At 40.8% G+C, this 26,651-nt stretch overlaps 1 protein-coding gene across 1 annotated transcript in view; it reads left to right on the top strand.

The window, feature by feature from the left end:
* tns3.2 (tensin 3, tandem duplicate 2) overlaps positions 1-23,240 on the top strand; it is a 55,320-nt gene extending 32,080 nt beyond the window's left edge. The window contains exons 17-27 of the mRNA XM_073476744.1: positions 15,237-15,393; positions 17,032-17,486; positions 17,674-17,757; positions 17,897-18,028; positions 19,122-19,217; positions 19,838-19,915; positions 20,210-20,287; positions 20,548-20,716; positions 20,819-20,887; positions 21,504-21,533; positions 22,070-23,240. Coding sequence (XP_073332845.1) covers positions 15,237-15,393; positions 17,032-17,486; positions 17,674-17,757; positions 17,897-18,028; positions 19,122-19,217; positions 19,838-19,915; positions 20,210-20,287; positions 20,548-20,716; positions 20,819-20,887; positions 21,504-21,533; positions 22,070-22,211 — 1,490 coding nt within the window. The 3' untranslated portion in view covers positions 22,212-23,240. The remainder of the gene's footprint in view (positions 1-15,236; positions 15,394-17,031; positions 17,487-17,673; positions 17,758-17,896; positions 18,029-19,121; positions 19,218-19,837; positions 19,916-20,209; positions 20,288-20,547; positions 20,717-20,818; positions 20,888-21,503; positions 21,534-22,069) is intronic.
* Positions 23,241-26,651: the final 3,411 nt, after the last annotated feature.

The following is a 26,651-nucleotide window of genomic DNA, read 5'->3' as shown; positions in this document are numbered from 1 at the left end:
ATCCTGCTGGGAATAGTAAAATTATCCAGTCATTAAATTTGATCATTTGAGATTTAAAAAAAAGAAGAGTCTAGACTCTATTTAGAAGCTGGTTAGCGTAGCTTAGCATAAATACTGGAAACAGGGGGAAACGGCTATCCTGGCTCTGTCCAACAATAACTAAAATCTGCCAACCAGCAGCTCAAAAGTTCATTAATTTGCATGTTAAATCTTGTTTGTTTGATGCATAAAACCAAAGCACATAACTGTCAGATACATTTTGTTACCTTTAGAGACAGCTAGCTGCTTCCCCCTGTTCCCAGTCTTTATGCTAGGCTAAGCTTACTGGCTGCTGCCTCCAGCTTAATATTTAGCAGACAAACATGAGTTTAACTTGTATTTAAGAACAAACCTTTAACAGGATCTGAAAACACTATTAAGTAAGAATGACTTGTAGTTGACTGTGTATTTTAAGACCGTCTATCAATTTTACAGCAGTAGAAGTCTTTAGAATTAGACTATGAATCATCTTATCCACAAAACCTGTTTAGGATCAAATACAGCACTTCATCATTTCATTGATCTCTGGCAATCATCTGAAGGAGCAGGAGAGGTTTCCCTTTGTCCTCTCAGCTCACTCCCCTGCACTTTCTCCTGACCTTTGACCCCTGAGGTTTAGACAGTCAAGTGTTTGTCTGAAGGGACCATCTGCCTCTGCTGAACCTCAGCTCATAACATCTACATTCCTCTGGCTGAAACCTGCTTCCGCTGGCTGAGAGCTTCTGTATATATATCACTGTTTATTTTCAGTTGGCCACAAGTACACAAAGGAAATGTTGTTATGTAACATTTCAGAGCTTTTTGGTCACGAGGAAATGAAAGTGCACAGCAGCAGAGTTCATCTTTAGGTTGATTTGTAGGAAAACACTGGAATGACTTTGCAAAGGATAAGGTTTGGGAGAGATGTCATCAATCTGTTGTCATCAGCTGAAACATTACATTAGATTGCTGTATGACGATGATGTAGCTGTAGAATTATGTTGATTTCAGTGTTTCCGTATGTGGTTGAAGCATTTTGCTGCTTTTCAGAGATTTCTTTCACTAAATCATTTATAAATCTTTACCTCCGCCAAGGAGGTTATGTTTTCACCTGAGTCCGTTTGTTGGTTGGTTGGTTTGATCACACAAAAACTACTGAACAGATTTCCATGAAACTTGGATGGAGGATGGGTCTTGGCCCAGAACAGACCCCAATACCTTCTGGTGCAGATTTGGATAAAGGGACAGATCCAGGATTTTTTCTCACTTTCTTCATTTAAACTCCTCGTGAATCTGGAGGCGGAATGTTATTTGCTTCCACATACAGTATTTACGTTCTGGTAGGGAGGGACTAGGATATTGATTAGTGTTTATTATAACCAATAGCTTTAGTGCTGAAAGTGTCTGACCACTGATTACCTGATGAGAGGGTTGACCAAATACGGCTCAAGCAGGACCTAACGATGCATCTGAGACTGACGACATGGGATACAGAACCAAGGTGGTTTTGTGAGCTCATAGGAGCAGACAGCAGCTAAAGTCTGTAAACCACCTCAGTAGATTCCCTGTCGTCAAACTGGCCGCAGTTGATCGCTGAGTTTGTGTCCAATCAGACACAAGCTGTGTTCACTTGGAGCCAGATGCAGTTAGCCGCTGTTAGCAGCTACATCAGCAGCAAGTAAAGCCATCTGTTCATCAGGAAACGCCATAACATATGATCCAGTTTCTCCTAAATCAGTGAACAAAGTTATACATTTGTGTTTTTGTACAGTAATCAGTGAGGTCCAGTCCCAGAAACACTAGGGTGCATTTAGCAATACTTTAGCAGAGCTGGTGATGAGCAAAATGGAGCTGAAAGGACGGATGAATGTGTAAAACTGCATCAACTTTGGCAATTTTACGATTCAATGTTTGTTGTCCTTGTCGGTGGCTGTTACAGATCTGGTGAACTTAAGTTATGGTTAAGCAGTTATGGGTGGTTTTAAATGTAGAGTAATACAGGGCTATCAAGGATTAGACTTGATTGAATTAAAGGACTGTCAGGCCTCTGCAGATGTATGCACTCTACAGTATATATCTAGTCAGAACTGCAATGACTTCAAGCTAAGAAGAGGGAGGTTTCTTAAATATCATGCTTGTCACCCAAAACATTTTCTTGGGATGACATGCCTGTGTTTATTGAAGTGATCCCTGTAAGATTTGACTTTGCAGACTTGATTCTGTGGATCAAAAGCCGTCTAGAGGTCTAACTAGGATGAATCTGATACATAACATTGGAATAAAGGGTCATGAAATGCTTCTGAAACATGCTTATATCTAAAATCTTAAAGCTGCACAAATCAGTATTTCTATGTTAAAAATGGGTGAAATGTCTGAGAGAATTGTCACCCAACTTCTACATCCTGCAACTTTACTGTTTCAGTTCACTCACATCAACAACTTCTTTTCCAGTTGCAGACTCAGAAAAAAATGTCTGATAAACCAACTCTGCCCAGCACCAAACAGCATACAGAAACATCTGAAGCAACTGTAGGTTATTACCTCGTTTCTGAAGTTGTTAAAGGCTTTTGTTTCTGTCATATTTAGTAACTGGCCTGTAGTTTAATAGACAAAGACTTGGGTCTTTAAACTAATAAACGAGTGTCACAGATGGACCGAGCTGATGTCCATTCCAGCCCATTTCCTGTGACACAGAGGTTAAAATAAGGCATGCAGCACATGCTTCTACCGACACAAAAGTAAACTGAACACAATTCAATCAGGAGCCTCACGGTGTAATTTATGATGTGCTAAGATTAGACACATGGCAAGAGAAGTGTGTGTGTGTCTGCATGCCTTTGTGTGTGTATGTGTGTTTGTGGCGAGCAGATGGTGGGAGTGGACACACATGCACTGACAGAGAGGCCATAGAGGCCCCCCTCTCCGCTCCATAAAAGGCCACACACGACCTCCGACCCCACTGGAATCCACTCTGATTGGGTGAAAGTGCTCGCTGTGGCCCGGCAGGAACAATGCTCAGTGGTCAGTGAGAGGAAGAGGAGGGAGGGAGGGTATGTAGACATGCATGGAGGGGAGGAAAAGGGGGGGAGAAATTCTCTACCTCTTGTCCTCCCTCCATACAACCCAGAAGTCGAGCGGTGTCACAACAAGCCAGGAACAAACGGGGAGCTTATTTTTCCATCTGGGGGACGAAAGGAATTGGGCATGGCAGTGAAACGATCCAGCCCCTGACAACGTAAAGCTTCAGCGAGTCGAGCTCAGATTGCTTTCTAGCAGAGAGAGAGAGAGAGAGAGAGGAGGAGATTCTAGTAAAGGGAGAGTTTCATTCACACTGGGAGGAAGAGCATACCAGAAAGAGATAGAGACTTTGGAGCAGGAGGGTGAAGGAGAGATCTGAAAGTTTGGTGCCAACAGGAAACCGGCAAATAACGGGACACATCAGAGACATCATGACTGCATCTCTGGGTACGTACGTGCACACACGTGTGTCAGAATGCTTGAAAGAATGTGTGATTGAATGAATTTCTTCACTTTCCATCCTTCAGTCACTCCTCCTCTCTCTGGGCGTTTTCCTCTGTTTTCTGCTCATTCTCTCTCTTGTTTATACTTTGTTATCTCTGTCCCTCCTGGGAATTTTAAGGAGGGCACACATGCACAGAAACGCTTCCCCTCTCTCCTCCAGGCTGCTGGTATTTGCAGACACCCTTTGGAATTTTTCTGTCAGATGCGTCCACCAAACACACCCCCCTCTGAGGCTCGTCTCTCTGTCTCTTTGTGCATGAAACAGACTTTTTGTTGTTGTTGGTGGTTTTAATGTTGTGAGCAGCAGCATCTGCAGCCACTCTGACAGCTCACACTTGGTGGGATGATGAGATGGTTTGTTCCACTGCTCACTGCTGCGTTCATGATCTCATCCTGTTAAAGGCTATTTTGGCCTCCATCGTGCAGACATGGAAGGCTGATGTATTGGTGGTTAACCGAGGGAGGCTGTTTCCCCCTTTTTTCTGCTCTACTGACCCGAGTTGAACTGAAAAGTCTTTGAAGGTTTGTGTTTTTGTTGGTGTTCTTATTGCTCCCAGAGATGTCGTACATGATGAAACAACATCTTGATGAGCCACAAGTTCATTACTAAATAACATCAGCACATATTTTCCATGTGCTGAAACTGGAATAATTACAAACAGAAATGAACAAAATTAATCTGCGCTCGATGTTTATATTATATGAAGCTCATCAGATTTTACGTTTAAAAACTCCCTACAGACAACATGTAGAGGGCGAACACAACTGCAGCAGAAACAATCAGTCGAGTAATGAGCTGATCCACAGAAACATAATCAGCAGCTATTGTGATAGACTACTAATCAGTTGTTTATTTAACTAAAATTTCAGACATTCTTGTTCTAGCATCTCATTTGTGAGGATGTGTTGTTTTTCTTTGCCTTCATCGGACACAACAAGCAACAGCTTCACAAGTTTTTCCTATAATTTCACAGAAAGTCCTGTAAATAATTTTGTCAATTGGTGATAAAGATTGGAAAATTATTTTCAAGTGATTAATTCCAACACATTGCCTGCATAAACTAGAGAGTAACTGATAATGGAGCATTTCTGCCTTTTCAAGACCTTTGTTATATATTTTGTTGTTGTGACAAAATATCGATACAGCAGTTTATTGTATCCCTTCCTCTTGCAATATGTTTTTTGATTCGCTGGCACCAAAAATCAATATTTTTATAAAAACATGCTCAAGTCACCATTTCATGACTCCAGACACAGATTTAAAAGAATTTAGTAAGTCATACTTGTATCCTTTCTTCAAACATTTTGACGCCAGTTTATGGCTACTTTACATTAGAATGTTGGCACACATGGACACATTGCAATTACTTTTTTAGTTATTGTTTCATCTCAGTTCATGTCAAATGTATTGAAACTGACACCACCATGCAGTGAATTAATACACAATTCCTGCACTTGTCCACATTTTCCTTATTTAGACAGATGCAGAATCTCTGTGTTGTGATACTATCATTATCGTTGGTAACGTGTCGTGAATTGTGTCGTATTGTGAGTTACTCTGTGGTTCCCATCCCTAGAACTGCGACAAACCCTTCAAATAGAGCTTCAGTAAGCTGCGTTTAGTGTCTCTATTTTTTGGCAAACTGTAAACCAAACTATCAGGGATTCATTGAGAAAATAACTGCCAGATTAATCACTAATTAGAGACATGCAGCACCAAACACAACAGGATTTTTTCTCTGATCTTAAGCTCTGATTGGTCGACTGTTTCTCAGTGGGCACAACACCAGACCTATTTGAATGTCTGAATAAAACAGTGATGTGGGTGTTGATTCAGAGGTCTGGAACCAGGATAGCACTTTGGCAAAAGTCAAGCGAAGTTTAACTTCCTGTCTCACTATTTTCTGTATTTTCGAGCAGTGTTATTGTTGGTCTGAACATGAATACAGCTGCTATCAGGAACTTCTTCTGGAGTGAATACGACAGATTCACCAGAGACAATCTATCAGAGTATTAAGATATGAAAAAAAAGAAGAAATGACCTTCAAATGTAGAAATGAACTGGCAGATTAATGAATAATGAAAGATATGCAGTCCCAAACACACCAGGGATTTCTGGCCAGTGTTAAAGCAGGCTGAAGACATTAGCTGCCACAAGTGAGTGCGGAGAAAATGGACACTTTCCTAAGGGACAAAGTCAGTGACGAGTGCTGTTCTGTACAGGCCTCTGCTGTGTGAGAAACATTTGGCTTTTAGAGGACTGCAGGAAATTAAGGGCAAAGAGGCAGAAAACTTTAAACCTCAAGGATGGAAAATGTTGACAACACAGTGGACAGAAGGCTAGTTCAGGCTGCACAGACCAGAATGGAAATTCTGTTCCTCTGAGCATTCATCAACAAGTGGTCTGTGGTGTCACAAGCTCCGCCTGTGTGAGATGTGCCAGAGCATCAGTGGTCCTACATGTGATGATGTAATGGTGTCTGGATTATCTACACAACAGTAGAAAACATGATGAGACAGGTGATACTGCAGGAAGTGTGGAAGCTATATGCAGACAATGGGTCAAGTTCTCTGTAAGAGCTGCAGTAAAGCAGGAAAATGTAATTATCTCCACCAAGGAGGCTATGTTTTCACCCGCGTCAGTTTGTTAGTTTGTTGGTTTGTTGGTTTGTTGGTTGGTTTGTCAGCAGGATCACACAAAAACTACAAAGCTGATTTGCAGGAAACGTTGATGGAGGATGGGTCGCAGCCCAGAATAGACTCCATTAACTTTTTGTGCAGCTCCAGATAAAGGGACGGATCCAGGAGTTTCTTCTCACTTCCTTTAACATTGTGAGATTTTTCCAAATTCTTTGTTAACTTCTCAGGGAATAATGCATGAATCTTGATGAAAAAAAATCAGGTGAATTTAGGTGGCTGGTATCTATAAGTGAGTACAATTTGATGTGGATCCTAGACCTGGTGAGCTTGAATTATGGTTAAGCAGTTAAAAATGAAAGTGATCAAGGACTGTAGAGTTTGATACTGGATTACGCTGGATTGAATTCAAGGGGACTGTTAGGCCTTGGCAAAGGTATGCGCTCTGATGAGTGTCAGAAAAGAAAATAGGAAATACAGGGCTGTACAGACCGACAACAGCACTGTGTTTGCTTCTACAGGTTCGGCTCTAAAGATCAAGTACAAATTAAGAAGTCCAGTTTGTAGTCTCTGAGAGACCAGACACCACTGAGGATGCACAATTTTTACAATTAAGGTTTAATTCTTGAAATGTGCCAAATAAACTGCTGTGGTACCCTGATAACAGACTGAATTACCATGTGATTTCTTGCAGAGTCAGGCTAAGTGAAGTCATTTCCATAGGCACCATGCTGTGTTGATTTGCATGTCCATCACAAGTTTATTGTAAACGTGCTGAGTCAAGCCAGAGCGTGTGTATGGAAAAGAAATATGTGTAGACATACATACAAAGAAATGTCTATTTAAGAGTTAATGGTTTTTTAACAATGCTTGTTGCCATTCTTCTGTTGATATTTGGCTGCAGCTACATTTAGCTAGCTAGCCGTGCAGGAAACAACACACACACACACGCTAGTCAAGTTAAGGAGGAACTTAGAGTCAGTTTGTGATGACATCAGAGCTGCGGACAGACAGAGCTGATGCATCCTCCAGTAAACACTGATTATGCCTATGTGTCATGATTAAAACTATCTAACCAACTAACTAACTAACTATATACCTAAGTTATTTTGAAGCTTGAAGACATTGATATTACATATGAATGTTTTTAACAGCACTTAATTAACTATATTTCAGTGTGAAGCAGGTTCTTAATACACCTTAATATATTGTTATTGAAATGTTACCTGACGTCTAAAAATATCCTTTTTTCACACAAATGTGAGATGATTAGACTGATGGTGGCTTGTTAGGGTCATAAAACAGTCAGGTACACAGAGTGTTATGCATGTTATAACTACTATAACATGTATAAACCCACGAGGAGAACCACTTATGGTCCGTGATCACTTCCCCAGATGGGTACAGTCTGAGGAATTTCATTTCAGCTTCAAAACATGATCAAATATCTGGAATGTTTCTGCCGTTCAGACCAACTTAATACTTGAAAAACATCAGTTTTCATTTTGAGCACCATCACATCACCACCACATATCTCCACATCTGATCCAGGCTGTGATAAATGAAGCGAGTCAGATATTCTTCATAAATCAAACCGGTAGTCTCAACAGTTCAGCAGCAGTAAACACCTTAGTGACAGCATTCTCTCCCATAACCTTTTCTTTACTGTCAGCCTTCACCCTGTTTCTCTCCCTCCACTTGTTCCTTGTTGTTATTCTTCCCTCCTCTCCTCTGCCACTTCACTGAGTCGATAAAGCTGTGAGAGAGCGGAGGAATCTGATTTACAGACGACCGCCTACTAGTTTGTCCTCTTCTACAGAAAAATGCTCTGCTCGGACACTCGGAGCTGCTGAATAGGAGGAGGAGGCGGAGAGACTCAGCAGGGCCTGACGTTGATTGACTTTTACTGAGGGAGGGAGACACTGATCACATTCTGGTGCAGAGCCAAGTGATACCAAGGAGAGAGCTGCATGACCTCTGAAAGAAGTGATTGTTAAAGGTCTTATAATTCATGTTTTATTACTAAAGGATCAAATAAGAGGTCACCCACAGAATTATCACAAAGTCTGCTGCTCTTTTGGCTGCTAGTTTCGGTCTTACCGCACATTTACTGTACAGTTCAGTCTCATCACTCTCATCAAACCAACTGTAGACTGCCTGATTGGCAGCGAACAGACAGATAGACAGTAAAGAAATTAGCTGGTGGAAAAAGTGGAACATTTAGCAGCTAAAGAGTCTGATATTTCCTGAGGAGATGGTAGAGACCAAATAAGAGCTAAAAGGAGTATAAAGACTATTAGACTTGTATTCATCAGGAGGACACATAGTCTGATGGGGTGATTGGGTTGCGCTGGAAGTGTCCATGTGCAATTCTAGCTAACAAACAACAATAAGTTTGTGTTCTTCAGATGTTTGTGGTGTTCAAGTGGCCAGAGATCAGTCAGTTATTGCAGTTTTAAGACACCGGCAGTACCGCTGTAGCTTAAGAGATTAATAATTCTTCAACATTTATAGAATAAAGAACAACTTTATTGTGAGACTGACTACTTTTTCCCCTCGCCGTGCATGCTGGAATCTAGTGAAGTTGTGCCAGAAATCCCTGCTCTGCACATTCACTTACTTAACACACTTCAACTTTCTGCAGTCATCCTGGAAGTTTTGTTTCCCAAACTTGTGTCTTGTGTATATTTTGTTGAGTTGTGTACAGCCTCAGAGAGAAGGTAACGGTGTGATTCATGTGGTCACCTGTCACTATAACTTTAGGGAAACATCAGATGGTTTGTCAGAGAATGAGGTCGGAAGTTGGCGGACGAAACTAAATATAACGTGAATAAAACTTTAAATCCTAACCTTGTCTGCAAACTTTTCTGCCTGAGTCACGTCAGACAGATTTTCATCAGCAATGGTGGCTGTTTAACAATAAAGAAAACAACTGCCATGATCCCACACTACCTTCATCTTTTGTTTTGCTTCAGAGAACGGCAAAAAATTACATGTGCATTTAAGATACTGAATTTTCCAGAATTTGAACTGTCATTTGCACACACAGCATTTCATATGCTATAAGTTAACAGATATCATCAGACTGTCAGAGTCCGACATTGTGAATGATCTTCCTCTCAGACTGTAGTGATATCTGCCATGTGAATTTAACTGAATAGATTTTAAAGCATAAGTAAGAACTTTATTTTACCCTGAATCATTTTGAAAAATCTGATGATTATGACTCAGTAAAATGGACTTTCAGTGGGCCTCAGGATCACAGCAGGTGTTTTCCTCCTCATTGTGTTCCTGCTTCTTCTCAGAGTCGCTCTTTCACTCCTATTTCCCTTCATCCCCCAGAGACGCTGCAGCCTGTGATCACTATGAACAGCTGTAACATGCCACAGACCTTCAGACCTGTCAGCCTCACTGTGTGTGTGTGTGTGTGTTCCTGTGTGTGTGTGTGTGTGTGTGTGTGTGCGTGTTCGTGTGTCTGTGTGTGTGTGTGTTCGTGTGTGTGTTCATGTGTGTGTGCGTGTGTGTACAGAGTGCTTGCACTCACATTCCTGTGGTCATCAGGGAGTCTTCAAACCCACTGTTGTTCTACATAACTCCATATGCATCATTGTGTTGATGCTGGTGTGTAGGCTCTCCCGTCTGTCCACTGAGACGCTGCTCGGAGAGTAAATGTTTGGATGCGTGAGTGGAAGAAATAAAGAGAGATGAGGAGAAGTGTTTCTTTGTCTCAACACAACACAGGAGCACTTCAGCTGCACTCAACATGTGACGGCTGTATGTTGTTCATCTTCCTGCATTTCTTCTTCTGTGATTCTCTCTGCCTTTCCTTTCAAACCCTCCTGCTTATGTGTCAGCTTGATGGTCTGAGGTGGAAACATGAGGTGAAATATTAGCTCCAGATACCCTCACTGTGGTTTTATTGATTAATGGGATTACCTCCGTACCAAGCATGAAGGTATGCACACATCTTCAGTCTGAGCCATATAACCATCACACTCTGAGATCTGGAAAGTGTGTGTCTGTGTGTGTTATGGGTTTTTTTTCGGGGAGTTATTGGCTGGTGGAGGCTGGTAGTCGTGCCCACATGGGTCTGTGCCATCTGGAATTGGTTTTGCACGGTTCGACCCAAACTGAAGAGGCTTTGTGCTCACTGGGAGCTGCAAAAGTGAGGAGAAAACAATGGACAGAAAAACACTGATGAATAAACCGAAGAGGAGTGAACTCAAATATTTGAAACATAATGAAGTTTGTCAGATGTTTTTGTGTTTTTAAACGAGTCTGCAGACATGACCTCTGTTTTATTTACCAGTTCAACACCCTGCCCTCTTTCTGGCACATTATCAGATTCACCAAGAACAGTTTAAGAGAAGGGAAACAATCCAGACGATGTTGGGTCAAATTTAAAGGAACAGTTCACTCATAAATTAAATCTACCCATCCCCTTGTGGATGGAAAGTCAGGTAAAGTTTCTTAGTCCACAAAACATTTCTGGAGCTTCACAGTAAAACAGTGTTGCAGCATTCTCCGAAACAACTGAAGTAGCTGGAGACACAAAAAAACAGAAAATAAACATAAACTGGCTCCATCGAGTTCGTCTGGTGTAATCATAGTCTCCAGACGGTCAGAGATCCCAAACTGATTTGAAAAGATGCTACTTACACCATATTTTATGCAAAAATCTTCACTGTAACTGCTAAGCTAAAGATTTTAGCACACATCATGCCTGAAGCTGGTGCACAAGCTTGACTGTGGGTCGATGGTGTAAATTATGTCTTTTCAAATCAATTTGGGATCACAGGGCTTCCGGAGACTTGGATTAAGCCTGATGAGCTACTGTATATGCTGCCATTTTATGTTTGTTTTTTTTACATTTTAAAACAAATCTCCAGCTACTTCAGTTGTTTAGCACAACACTGTTTTGCTGTGAAGCTCCAGAAATGTTTTGTACACTACGAAACTTTACCTGACTTTCCATCAGCATGGGGGGAGGAGATGATGACTGAATGTTTGTTTATTTTTTGCTGAACTAGTCCTTTAAAGTGCAACATTTACATTTACATTGTAAAAGACAAGGTCACTGGTAACTGATGTAAATGAAGTCAAACTACTCAGAAAAAGACAAAAGGGAAATTCAAGTTTATTAAAATGTATGATATACAGAATTATCTAGTAGGGATTAAGGTTAGATAAACAGCCACACTTCTGGCACCTTAACAGATCCACTTTGAGAGAGAAAAGCTCTTATTTTGAAGGGAAAGAGTCCAGAATATTTTGGGGAAAATGTCATGTTTGACTATATAAATGAACTTCTGTCACTGAGACTTGGCACAGACTGTTCTCTCCCCTCAGGTTTCTTCATTAGTCCAGGTCCAGCTCAGAGTGAGTAGCTATGGATACTGAGCAGCATGGATACAGGAGTTGAAAAGTGTATTAGAGCGTCATAACGGCTAGCAGAACCTAACAGAGCAGAGTCAGGTCTGAGGTCAGAGGTCAGAGGTCAGGCTGGGGTCAGCCGGTGCTGCCACAGTTTGGGGCTGTTCTGTAATTAACTGGATGAGCTGTGGAGCAGCAGATGTGACAAACCACGGTGAGGAGAGTCAGCCGTGGGAACAGAGAGAGAGAGACGCAGCTTGGTGGCTTTCTGGGAATCGTCCCGAGAGAGCGAAACTGACAGCGATGGTCTGTGGGAATGTTTGAGGAATCCTCCTGCCCTCAGTGCATTCCCCTCTGTTTGTGTTTGTTTACTTCAAGCAGCAACAACTTGAGCTATGGATTACACTGCAAAAAATCTCAATTTCGCCAAGTATATTTGTAGTCTATTTCTCATCAAAATATCTCATTACTTATAAGACACTTAATATAAGACACAATGATCTAGAAAGTAATATTTCAGTATGATATGGAGACTTGTTTTAAAGCAGTTGTCACTTGTTCCATCAGCAGATTTTTTTTAAAACTCATTACAAATGTATTCATTTGAGATGTGTGTGAGTGTCTGTGTGTCAGTAATGAGAAGGTCCACAACATAACCTGCACTGTGCTCCTGACCTTTAACCCCTGAGAGTTCAAGTTGAGTGTCAACCGCCTATGGCGTATCTGAGGTACCATGGGGGGTTTCAGATGGCACCACACCATGTGAAAATAATGTGTTGAGAATGTTGGATTTAAAATCATGGATAACATGAGGCTGACTTTTATACTCTTATCCATCGTAATACAGTGGTGTAGTGATGACATATTTTTATAGGCTAACCTGGAAGTTAGCATCGCCCTGGTTCCTTTGACAACAAGTCTGGGATTTTTTAATGTGATTTTGGATAACCACCAGAAATAACCTTTGTGACAAACCAAGTTTATGATATTTACAGGCTTTGTTCATCAAGATAATCTTCACAGATGAACACCACTTTTGTGATTTTTGAAGCATAAATTAAACCTTAAAAGAGTTTTTCTACACAATTACTGTACAGGTTTCCTATAAACTGACCAATGTAGAAGTTGTAAAGTCAGAGTTAGAACAGTTTGTAACTAAAGTGGGCCTGTGAAGACAGACTAGTGAGTAGATGAGTCTCTGTGTTCGCTGTGGTGACGTTTAATGTCCCCGACAACCTCTGTAGTCTCATTTACACACTTGTTAGCAACCGCTAACCATTTTAAACACACGGAAGAGCTTTATAATTAAACTGTGGGACATTTAATGATGGATTTTATGTTGGAGAACAACTCGTGTGAATATCTTCAGCCTGAGGTAACCACACACCTTATTTCAGGTATTTCACTGAAAACCCACTCAGGGTTCAAGGACTCATTACTACACCACTCTAGCATCCAACTTTTTGCATCTATAAAATGGGACTCAAGATTAAATAAATAAATACGTTAAAGATGCCATATATCAGGCACAACACTGATACTGGAAACCTTAAATATGCAATGTAACTCACAAGAAGTACAAAAAACTTTTTGTCTAATACTCAGTATTAAGTACAAGTACCACCAAATCCTGAGTAAATGTACTTAGTTATATTCTACATTTGCTGTTGAAGCAGTCTGTATATTGTGTACTCCTGTACCGGATAACTTGATGAGCTGACAGGCAGATAGATACTGAACATGCAATACATAACTCCCAGTATGTTTAATGAGTCCTGCTTGCTGCAGCTGCCACTAAATTCTCACTTAAGGACATCTGATACACCGTACATAATGTTGGCACTATAGAAATGTGCGTGGGAAGCATTCAGCTGTGGGAACATCGTTTTAAACCCTAAACTCTCGACCAGGAAGTATTCAGATCCTAAGACGACAGTGAAAACACACTCCTGTACAAGTAAAAGTCCAAACTGAGTTGTTACTGATGGGGCATACCCACAGTTAATTGACATTATACTTAAGTAATTCATTATATTATCAGAAATGAGTCGACACACAGTGCATCTGTGGCCTTTCTGGAATCTTCAGGGTTGTCACTAAAATACAAAGTAAGTGGACCTTGAGTTTTAAATCTTTATTACAGTTTATGTGCTCCCAAAGTCAAGAATAAACCTTCATTCTCCTCAAAAAATGTATTTAAATATCAAAAGCAAACATCTTTGTTTAGTAGAATGCTCCCTTTCATTGTGTTTTATCATTATAGAGGCATTTAATGTGTTTTAATACAAGCATGAACACGTAAACAGCATTTTAATACTGTAGTCGGTTGTGATGGAGCCAATTCTAGTTACTATATACTGTAAACTGTTAGTATTTTAATCTGCATCTATGAACAAAGGTTATCAAATCTTAATCTGGCAATAAGGAACGTGAAAACAAGTTTCTAATGAATCTAGTGAAGTAAAAAGTACAATTTTGCCTCTTTAAAGTAGTGGAGTAGAAGTATAATGTCACATAAAATGGAAATACTCAAGGTACTAAATGTATTGTCCATCACTTCCTTTTATACATGGACAGTGGTTACTCTTTACTCTTGTGTGTGTGTGTGTGTGTGTGTGTGTGTGTGTGTGTGTGTGTGTGCGCGCGCGCACACAACATTCCTCAAATTCATTAACAGGACACGAGCGATTATAAAATCCACTCGAGATGATGCCGCTGGTCCAATATGATCACCAACAAAGCCGGCTGTTGCGTCCAAATTCCTCCATCTCAGAGCTCCTGAATGGGGAGAAGGAGCGGAAGAGAGGAGGAGGAGGGGGGAGGGGGGGGAGGGTCGGGGGGGTGCAGCCGGCCCGAACAAGGAGCCCTTTATAATGATTGACTCTTTACACGGTGACTCATCGTACTTCACAGGCCTGTCTGTGGCCTGAGGAGGCCTGCCCACATGTTTGCTGAATGACACACTGTGTTGTCAGAGCGTCAGGATGTCATGTTGGGATGTTTGGCGTGCCCTCGCTCCGACGTCACACACACTACAACTTACATTGTATGATGTCGACCTCTGAGGATTCAAACTTACATTCAAATTTCCCTTATTGGCTATCATACTGTCAAAGCAGGTTGTACAAGGTCCAGCTTCAAGAAGTAATAATTATTTGGGGAAATATGCTTATTCACTTTCTTTACAAGAGTCTATCTTTTTATCTATACACAAAGAGGTGTTGGTATGCACATTTTTTAAACTTCGGAGGGAGACGGTTAGTTAGTTTCTCCCTGCTTTCTTTCTTTAGGCTAACTTTGACTAATTGCCTACAAGAAGTTAAAGGAGTTGACGTGAAATGAGACCATGGGAAAATGGTTTAAAGGGTAAGGTTTGCAATATTTATCTTACTGTCAAAAAAATGCCACCCGCCGCCAGGATTCATTCCCTGAAAGAACAAAAGTGAGAGAAAGCTACCACATTCCTGTCAGAAATGACAGGTGAGTTTATCCTCTGCTGATACACGTTGATGGGTGTATCATCCAAACAAAGATAGAGTCCCAATGACAGCAAACACAACAAGTACCAGTTACTAGGCAGTTATAACGAATGTGAATGTGGAATGTGGTCTGGTTGGTATTTTAGAACTACAGTATGTAGTAAAAACGGGTTGACATCATTTTTTTTGTCTTGTTCATTTTGTCAGATTCCCGGAGTTTCCTGGACAGTATGAACCACTCCACCAGCTCCACAGACGGAGAGCTCTTCAGATCAGACGTGTCGGTCACTCCTGCTTCCTGTCAGAGGATCTTTGGCTCCATGTGCTCGGTGTCGTCAGAGAGCCCCCTCCCACAAACAGACAGGTAAACACACAGGCTGGCTAATGCTGCTACGTGTTGCATTATTACATACGGTGGAATATTACACAAATCAAGTCCACAATAAAGTTAAAACATTAGTAAAAGCAATAATAAGACTGCTGTTTGTGCTGCCTGTGCCCTCTCCCATTGCACAGGATTGCAAAGTATTGTCTTTCTTTGAGCCTTCTTGGAAGAGCAGTAATTGATGAAGCCATTTCAGTGAAACTCCGAATGATTTCCTCTTTTATGACAACATTTCTCTGATTGGTTTGTCTTTAATCATTAACATTTGAGGAATATTTCTGATTATCAGATGTATAAGACATATTTCTCCAAACTAGAGGGATCGTAGAAGAACAAAGAACTCAGTCTGATTCCAGCTTCTTTTCAAAGTTAACCTATGTAGTTCCAGTAGAAATGTGTTTTTACTTGTTCAAGTCACAGGGATTAAACTGGCCTCTACCAAATAAATCCCTAGACAAATATGTTATTAATCATATTACGTTTTTTATTTTACATAAACTGGATTCTTTTGAAAATATTTCTCCTCACTCAAAAAAAACTCCAAAGGGCCAAGAGCCCTGTTTACTTTCCGGCCCTGTGCACAAGCCAGTACCAGTTTGACCTTTCTGCAGGAAATCTGCTTAAATGCTGTGCAGCACAAAGGGCAGTAGCTTTATGGCACAAAATAGGAATCTTTTGAAACAGTGTGATGTCCTCAGAGCACCTTCACAGTGCAACTACTGCTGCAGCTGCCATTAATAATCAACTTTTAAAGTTTGCATGAGGTCAAAATCGATTTTTAAGCGTTTTATCACATATATCTTACTCTATCTCATCTATATGCTAAAATCAGGCCCAACAGTGTTTTTGGAGGTATTCTTATTTATTTTGGTTTTTTAGAGTTTCTAATTTCCGGGCAAATACTAATTTTTCATCAAATGAATGCTTTCTTAATTTTTATGATGCTGCGATGGACGTATACAAAGAAGGATGCCACCAGAATGAAGTATTTGCCTCCTGGATTACTGTACAAAGACCCACCTTTATAACTTGATTCACTGATGTGGGTGAAACTGGATCAAATGTTGTGGAGAATGTATTCTCTGATGTTCTCTGGCTGCTCTGCCTCGACTCTGGACATTTAGCTTTACTTGTTACATGCTCACTACTGTTAACCAGTAGCCTCCCAGTGAAGACCTCCAAAGTACATAGTACTGAGGTGATTCATGGGGTTTCCTGATGGACAGATAAGATAGCATTGTTGCTAGAGTAACCACTAACTGCTGCTACAGTAGATGTAGCTGTCGTGAGCAACTTAGCTCGCAGCCATGCTAGACTCCCCCGGTACACCATCAGTACTGTGCTCAAACTGGCCTCCATCTTCTGGGAGGTTGTTTTTTTCCATCCCGGTCTGGACTTCACACATATTCAGCACTGTTGGCTACTGTAACAACAATAAATATCCTCAACAAGTCCCTCCTAGCTCCCTGTTTTCACAGGAAACATGTTACTATGCTGAAGCAAATAGCAGTTACATGGGAACTTAAATATTATAAAGTATTGACATAATTATTCATTATTTGTATACTTGTATGTCTTTATTTCCACCTCTAATCCTCTTTATTTTCTCTTTCTTAGCTCCACCCCTCCTCCTGTGTGGCATGACCGGACTCCAAACTCCCAGGACTCCCCGTATCCCCCCCAGCCCTCACCTCCTCTCTCCCTCAGCACTCCCAATGCCCACAGCTCTCCTCGGGGGCCCCTGAAAGGCCTGGGTGGTGGTCTGAGTGTCCACAGGGAGACGGACAGCGCAGACTTGTCCTCGTTGTTGTTGTTTGGGAACGGCGGCCTGGAGCACAGCCTGCTGGAGGCCGTGGAGGGCCTTGGGGGTCTGAACCTTGGGGGACACGGGGGCCTCCCTCCGCTGCTGCCTGAGAAGAGGAGAGGTGAGGGGGCAGAGCTTGGCTCTCAGTCCCCCTCTCTAAGCGGGTTTTCCAGTCCTCACAGTGGCAGTAGTCTCAGCATCCCATTCTCGTCCCCGATGACCCCCGACCCCCTCAGAGGACTCGGTGGGGCCCCGTCACCAGGACCAGGTAGACTGTCTTAAAGATCTGCATGGTTAGCTATGAATATGCTTGAGTGATAACACATCTGTCTGTCATTTGGGTGCACTGACCCTTTAACAAACTCTCTCTCACTTTATTTTTCTCTGCTGCCGTGTCATATTTGGGTCAAAGCCAGTCTGAAACCTAACGTAGAGTCTTAATCTGTGTCTCGCAGAGTTTGGCAGTAAGCAGGACACTGTGAAGTTTGTTCAGGACACGTCCAAGTTCTGGTACAAGCCCGACATTTCCAGAGACCAAGGTAAATATTGGTGTTGGACAGGAGAGTCGAACGGCTACGTCCAAGCAAATAATATGCCCTTGTGCTCAGGTTTGCTCGCTGTACAGTGTGAACACAATTCTACCTTTTGCTTATCTGTGTTTCCTCCCCCGTCCAACAGCCATCACAGTGCTAAAGGACAAAGAGCCGGGCTCGTTCATCGTCAGGGACAGTCACTCATTTCGTGGGGCATATGGGTTGGCCATGAAGGTGGCCACGCCCCCTCCATCTGTGATACAACAGAGTAAGAAAGGTAGGCGGAAAATCTGACAAAGTGCTGTGTTTTTAATGGATTTAATGTCTGCCTTTAGAATGTTCGTCTGCAGCTGACATCCCGGTCCAACTTTATTTCAGCATTCAGCTACTGTCGATCTAATGGACTTTTTACATTTTTAAAAGAAACCTCAAGAAATGTTAATCATTGGTTTTCATGCTTTTTATCTATTGTGTTTTTGCATTTTTATAATTAATAACCATCTCATCAGAGAGCTTACTCACAAATCCACACAGTCAGAAGAATATTGTTTGCAGACTTACTCGTCTCTCCAAGCAGACAAAAATACAGTTATCCTCATTTGAACACAGCAAGAATGATTTACAAAGTAGAATCCTTCTGCACACGAGTATCCACAAGAGTGCAGTCTACAGAAACGGTAATCCAAATATCCAAAATGAACAGTCAGAAGAGCTGAATCGAGCTGAACTGACCATAAAGTATCCTCCTTCCTCCACTCATTGCTGGCTAAGCTTTTAAATCTGACTTCTTGGTTGTAACACAGGGAGGCACTGTTTATCACAGAAGGACCAGCTACACACACACAACCCTCATTAACAACAACACAAACACAATATGTCATGGTGACTTTGGCTCTTACACATTGACTTTTATTTCTTTTTAAAAAATTGTATTGACTTATATTTTTTTTAAAAATGTTTTAATAATTTCATTGTTATTCTTAAATTTTGCAAAATAAATTGTTGTGTGTTTTTGTTCTTACTTCTTTGTCTGTGCCTGTAAAAGGTTGCTCTCTGTAGCACCTCGGCCTCCATGTTTGTATGAGAGGTTCCATACAAGTAAAGTTGAGTTTATTACAAGTTTAAGTTTAAGCATCCAATTCACCTTTTCAGTGATGTTTTATATGTTAAACAATGTGAATCACTGCGTTTGATTTCTAAAGTTACATTTTCTCTGAAATTCATTGTCTGAGCTGCTGATTTAAAGATGAATTAAGGTGATGTCATCTTTTTTAGATACATTTTTTGTTTAAAAGTTCCATCTACCAGTCAGTAACAACATACTATATGGATGCAAATATACTGAAATAGTTTTCTCCACGTCTCTGCAGCAGGGGACCTGTCCAATGAGCTGGTGAGACACTTCCTGATAGAGTGCACGCAGAAAGGAGTTCGTCTGAAAGGCTGCCCCAACGAGCCGTACTTCGGTGAGAATAAGTGTAAAGTGTCTTGATTATTACTCACTCATTTGGTGCTGATTGATCTAATATCTAATTCTAATTCTTCACAATGTCTTTAATTCTATATCATCATGGACACATGGACATCGTGATACTGTAAATTTTCTAAGAAAATGTTAATAGTAAGTCGTTGTGTTAATAGTAAGCAGAACTCTAATGTGGAAGCTGCTCCAGGAGATAAAAATAACGATAAATGTTAAACGGTAAAAAGATCAATGTTTCCCTCTGAAGTGTTGTGTGGGAAAATAGCATCAGTGCTCTCCACTGATCCCAGGCCAGGACTGCTGTCCTCTTGTACATTTAGACTAAGCTGACATTTTAAAGTGTGTTCAGTCAGTTACTGAGCAGTCTGCTTCCTCAAATCCATGTTAATAGTTCACTGGGATGGATCCACTGAGGTTGTTGTAGGACAGGATCTCAATATTATAATGTGTCTCATCTGCTGCCCTCTTCGGGTCAGTACGATGAGGTACAGCTGGCTCCATTGTTCATCATACAGTAGATTAGCCACAGTGTGTTAGCCCATCTGTATAGTGGAGCTGTTTGTAAAATGTTGATTCTGAAGGATCTTTCTATTTGGCTGTCAGGAAGTCTCACAGCTCTCGTCTGTCAGCACTCCATCACTCCTCTGGCTCTGCCCTGCAAACTCATCCTGCCTGACAGAGGTAAGCTGTGTGTATGGATGGATGTGTGTGAGTGTAACACATTGATGCAGAGAATTATTTGTTTAAGGCATGAAATAGTGTCAGTCAAGTAAGTACAGCTGGATACCAAGGAGCCCCCAGAGACGTGTTACAGTCCTTTGACCATCAAAACAACCAGAAGTTGCCTCTAAATCACTGGTGATATTTGTATTGCAACTGGAGTGTGCACAGATGCAGTTTGTGTGTTTCTTGTTCAGTAAACTCGCGTGTGTGTGTGTGTGTGTGTGTGTGTATAACACGTGTGTTTGCTCTCAGACCCGGTGGAGGACCTGAACGACTCGTCTGCACAGACATCGACAAACTCAGCGGCTGAACTCCTCAAACAGGGAGCAGGTACGGGATAGATTTGTACACAAATCTGTGTGTTTGTTTGACTTGTGTGTGTGTGTGTACAGCACATTAATTTATATCTACACACACCCTGCAAATATTGAAACTTCACCTCAATCTATATCTGCTACAAAGTGCACAAAATTCCTTCTGTCTGTTTCAGTGAATAAAATCAGAAGATGTTTAATTCTCATTTTGTGTTGAGCTGTTCCTTTATTGTGTGTGTGTGTGTGTGTGTGTGTGTGTGTGTGCGTGCGTTACAGCGTGTAACGTGTGGTACCTGGGCTCTGTGTCGCTGGAGTCTCTGACGGGACATCAGGCGGTGCAGAAGGCGACCACACAGACGCTCTCCATGGACCCCCCGCCAGCGTCCACCGTCGTCCACTTCAAAGTGTCGGCTCAGGGGATCACGCTCACTGACAACCAGAGGAAGTGAGTGTTCAAACCTGTTCAGTCCAAACACACACACACAGATAGAAATGTGATCCCACGAGAATCCACATGTTCACACACAGACTGTCTCTATTACTGCAGGCTGTTCTTCAGGAGACATTACGCTGTGAACACAGTCATCTTCTGTTCTCTGGACCCACAGGGCAGGAAGTGAGTATCATGACTTGAGGAGGAAGTAAACGATGCTAGACAGAGCAGGCTGTGCAGTCCTCTTGTTATGTTATTTGATTAAAGCAGAATTGAAGAGCCACATAAAAATTCACACAGTGATAGTGATTTTTTTGGGAACCAGTTACAGGCAAGTGTTGATTTATATGCAGTAAAGAAATATTTTTGACTAGATCAAATTGTTAAAGAACAGAAGACGTGTTGGAAGAGCGGCAGAAAAAACTGATCAATCTTAAACCAATGAATTGATGAGAAAATACCGTGGAGACAAAAAGTCTGCACTGGAGCTGGCATGGACTCCTCAAGTCTGTGCAAAACCTGACTTTCACCTGATCCAACATTAATGAGGACACTTTAAGACCGAAAAAGTGAAGCATTCAAGCTCGGTGGAACACTATTAAATCACGCAGGGATAACACAAGTCATCACAAACAAGTCCAAATATAACAGCATCCTGACCTTTTTGGAATCAGGGTTATTAACAGTGTCAGAGGAGTCATTTATACATTTATATTTAATGTACTGTTAATGGATATACAGTATATGACATGTAAATGATGACTGTGATAACTTTATAATGTGATTCTGCCCCAAACAGATGGACAAGAGACAGTGGCTCCACTGCAAAGTAAGTCCCTCTTACTTACTGAATGTTTTGTCTCTTTCATTGCTCCTTCCTGTTATATTATTATCATTGTGTTTACACTTTTATTACATGAACTGTACTGATAATGATGATGAATGGTGATGAAACTGATAATAAAGGAAGGTCTGGAGTCTTCTGAGGGGTTGCAGGAAGAAAGAAATAACAAAAGATGCAAATAAGTGTGTCTCTGTTACACAGAAATTGTTGTTTTGATAATGTGACGTACAGATGTTCAGCTGACTGTGTCATGTTTAGGTGCCTTGGAGATTCTTTTGTCTTTAAATATAAAACACTCTCCCACAAAAACTAGGAAAGTCCAAACCTTTCACAGTGACATTTCAAACCTACAAAGATTGAGTGTTTGATATTCAAACAACAGATCCAGGAGGAGTTTTACTTTAAACAAGACAGTGAACTTCTGCCTGCTTACTGTTGGACTTCTGTTTAATGTAGTTAAGCTCTAAAGTCTCTCTGCTCTTGTATAAATATTCCTGTCCATCTCTCTCCATTTCCTCCAGGATCTTTGGATTTGTCGCCAGGAAATCTCAGAGTGAGACTGAAAATATGTGCCATCTGTTTGCTGAACACGACCCTGAGCAGCCGGCGAGCGCCATCGTCAACTTTGTCTCAAAAGTCATGATCGGGTCACATAAGAAGTAAAGAGAAAGAGGCTTGCTGCAGAGTGAAGAACCAACTTTTCCTCCCAAAAAAAAAACTATGAAGCCTCATACTCCTGAACCTGGTCCTGTCGGTCCATCCTGCAGAATAAACTGGTATATTTTGTACTGACTGCACTCCAGGATGCTGCCGCAAGAGGGAGCCAAGACTGTCATGTATAAAGATGAACTCATCAACTGGAGGCTGTGACTACTTTGAGATGCATCTTTGGAAATTTGTATAAAATTTGTATAAAATCAGATACTTTTCTCAACTGGATCTAGTATGACAATAAGATTTTGTCACCTGTATCTACAAACTTACTGTAAATGCACCATATTACACTGTCTTTGACAAATATAACACATTTATTGGAACATATAATCTGAACATAAACACATTTTTAAGTATGACTATAACTCTGAAACCTTTTCTTTTTGGCTAAAATGCGTAAATCAGGTTTCAACAAGATTGTGTGCAAACCACTGGCCCAGTTTTAGTCTTTAAAACAAAATGACTGTGACAAAGCCAGTAATGTGGTTGCCTTGTACTCGAGATGGATTTATTGTGTTGTGTTTATAGTATTTATCCCTTTTTACAGATGTGTAAAAGTCTCTTTTTCCTAAATGTACCTGTCATATATTTTTGTATATTAACACAAACTGTACATTAGGATGAAAGGCAGCGTACCTCAGAATGTAAACAGTTATGTAACATATTGTTGTAGGGAGAATAAGATGTAGTGTTTTACACACCAGTAAGATACTCCATAAGCAGCCCATGTATACTTGTTGTACTACTAATATAGATGTCAATATGTTCCTTTACAGTAACACAGTAATACAGATTTATGTACAATTATTGTGCCAATCATATTTTCTCTAATAAGAGATCAAATACACTCACTGTGATAAAAGTCATACAAGTTAGTCCACCTCAGTATTTTTCTTCCATTCACAGCTTCCTCAGTAATCATGTTCTGCTGAAGTGAACGTTGATCTGACGTCTTATTAAAGCGCCAAAATCACAGAATGATTTTCTTACTTATTTCCAGAGGTATCTGGATATACAGACAGGTTTGGTTTTGTTCAAACATTTTATTCCTGGTGATCAGTTTTTATATATGTATGTATATATATATATATATATATATATATATATATATATATATATATATATATACATATATATATATATCTATATAGATATATATATATATGTATATATATATATATATATATATATATATACATATATATATATATATATATATATATATATGTATATATATATACATACATATGAATGAATATGTATATTTACAACAAACAAGCCAACCAGCTTACATGTGAAAATAGCGATGCACATTTGAAAATGTGTGAAAATGAGAAATTGTGTGATTTATTGTGTCACATGTGAGAATTATAATCCACATGTGAAAACATGTTTCAAGAAACGCTCCAAAAGTGCCCTTTTAGATGCCCCTGTGGTGGAGGGCCTTCTTGTGCCTTTTCAGCATGCTGGTGCCCTTTTTTATTTTTTTTTTGCTCCTGTCCCTCAAACATCCTGAGTCCGCTGCTGCACATACTGTATGAATGTATGTGTGAAAATGTAAATTTCACCCATGAAAATTGTCATTTAGGTGTGAAAATAGTGGCTCACTTGTGAACACTTCCAGTTCACTTGACATTATTTCCTTAACATTTTACATTGTGTTCACATGTGAAAGTAGCAAATCACAATGAAGAAATTCAACTTTTTACATATGAAAAGGCAAAATTTCTAATGTGACATTTTGGTATGGAGAATGATAACTGACTAAAACAAATGTAAGAGGCTCCTCAACATATACAAATTGTCATATTCACAACTCAGCAACAGCCCTCATAACACCCAAGTCCCAAACCTGCTGGTTCCTCATGAGGATGTAGGTTTGGACAGATGTATTTTCAGTCACAGAAAAAACTACAAGAAAAATGTTAGTAAAATGTGGCTAAAAGTATTTCTAACACCTTATTTAGTTATTATTTGTTTGTTTTTTCCCTCCCTGGTTTATTCAGAATAAGAGGATTGGACAGTTATTTCAGAGGTACTTGTTGCATCTCCTCTTTGCTCCACCATTTTGAAACAAAGACGATAATCAGATGAAATTGTAGACAAGGCTTTTGGGATCCAGCACCTGGTAGTTGGGATGTGATACTACAACTTAGTGGAAGTTCTGCTTTATGTGACAATATAGTTGTGTTACGATTTGGGGTGAAGTGACCCTTTAAAATCTAGAGTTGCAGCTTACAGTTTTACCAATAGATGGCAGTAATCAGCCACCAAATTTGATACTGCAAGCTAAATCTGGATGAGTTGAGGAGTCACCAGGATGCAAAGAACTTTAAGACATTTCAAGTTTCTGGACGGAAAATAAGTTCAATTTCCAGCATTTCTCCTCCATCTTGCTTTTATAATCACACTAGTTTTATACCGAGCAACAGTTTCAGATGGAGCTGAGCAGGTCCACTCATGCAAGGAGAAACACCCTCCTGAATAAACTTGGCAGTGTCAAAGTGTGTCCAGGTTTGTGTGTGTTTGAGAAAGAGAGAGGTGCTTTAAATGCCTGATGGGTCTCCAGGTGCCTCAGAGATCTGCTGATCTGTCTGTCTCCAGCCTCTGTGTGCTGCTCGAGACTTTTAGAGGCCAGATCAGCAGATACCAGCTCTGAATGAGGCTCTATTCAGGCTCCTGGTCTCTGTGGAGGGAGCTGAGGAACTGGAATTGGGACAGAGACATGAGGGGACACTTCACAGTCCTGCAGTCCTGCCTGGCCTGGAGAAAGAGGGACAGCAAGGAGGGTGGGGGGTGTGTGGTGATGGTGTGTGTGTGTGTGTGTGTGTGTGTGTGTGTGTCTGTGTCTGTGTGGGGGGTGAGGTTGATGGGGGGGTTGTCGGTGGTGGATGACCTCACCATTACGGGAAACTTTCCCACAGCCTGCACACAAAGAAGGCCGTCAAAAGGTAAAAAGAATGAGAAAGAATAGAAATTTAACACAGTGTGTAAAAAAGGAGCCAGAAGAGCGGTTAGTCGATGAGAAAGAGGCTCTTGCGGAGAAACTTGTCGTCTTCCCTTTTCAGCGATTCAGAGATCTTCGGAGTTGATAGCAGCTCTGCCTCAGCTCAGAAAGGCCTGAGAGAGACTCTGCTCACAGTAGCAACCTCCAGTTTGGCTCCTGTTCTCTTTCTGCTGAGTCACCTGCCGCCATTTTGTCCCCCAGCTGGACCTCTGTTTGCACTTCCGGCTGCACTTCCTGCCAGGCGGCTCACCAGCACCTGGTGGCCCGGTGGTTTTAACAGCCGCCGCCGCTGCCGCTGCTGCTGGACGACATCACATTCCTGGCATTGCTCGCTCCGAATGCTGTTTGGAAATCCAAAGGCCAGCTTCCGTTCAGGAATGCCTCCCTCACAGAGTCCCTCTCAGCCTCTGATCCCCGGCCTCCTCTCACTTTATTTGAGTTAGCTATTTAAAGCCCATGCTAAGTGCGCTGCTGCTGCTGCTCTGGCTGCACAGGGGAGCAAACACACACACACACACACACACACACACACACACACACACACACACAAACCACACCGGACCACAAATAATCCCTCTCCTATTTTTAATTTGGTGGGTTGAAGGGACACAGTCTGCAGGGCTGAGTGAGACCAGGCCGACAACTTAGTGATTTTATTTGTTATGTGGTGCTTTGTTACTGCGAAGACTATGGTTATTATATAAATAGCTTTCAGTCATGCAGTATGACTGCTTTGAGTGGTAGAAATAGTTTCTTCTTTTCAGTTATCACAGGTGGAACACACATTTACTCAAGACTGTAGTTAAGTCGAGGTACTTTGTTTGAATATTCTCTTTTTGTCCTTCTTGATTATTTTTCTCCACTAAATTTTAAAGGGAAAAAGTTTATTACATATTTCATTTAACTTTATCCTTTCAACCTACACATTTTGGAGGCAATTATTACGCATTTTATTTTTTTATACTTTTTACTCCACTACATTTATTTGATAACTTAACATACTAGTTACTTTGCATATTTCTGGCTGCTTTATTGCCAAAGTGGCTCATTTTTTAGCTTAATATATCTTCTGAGATCCAATAATTGTTCAACCTCTAGTATACAGGATATACATACATGTAAATTTACTTTTACTTGTACTTTTGTTACTTGAGTACATTTAAGACATTAACTCAAGTACTATTCATATGAGTTGCTTTCACTTTTACCAAAGTAACATTTCAACATGATATCTTTACTTTGACTAAACTTTATACTCAAATTTTGACTTTGGGTACCTTTTAAGACACTGACCGAGTCAATGCAGCAACCGTTGGTACATTTTGCTGCCATCTTTCTTGCAACAAAATCGGCTTCTTTGAGCAGGGACATTTTCCAGCCAT

Source organism: Pagrus major, chromosome 11, assembly GCF_040436345.1.
Source record: "Pagrus major chromosome 11, Pma_NU_1.0".
Lineage (NCBI taxonomy): Eukaryota > Metazoa > Chordata > Actinopteri > Spariformes > Sparidae > Pagrus > Pagrus major.
Note: the sequence above shows the minus strand (reverse complement) of the source record. Positions and strands in the feature narration are given on the sequence as shown.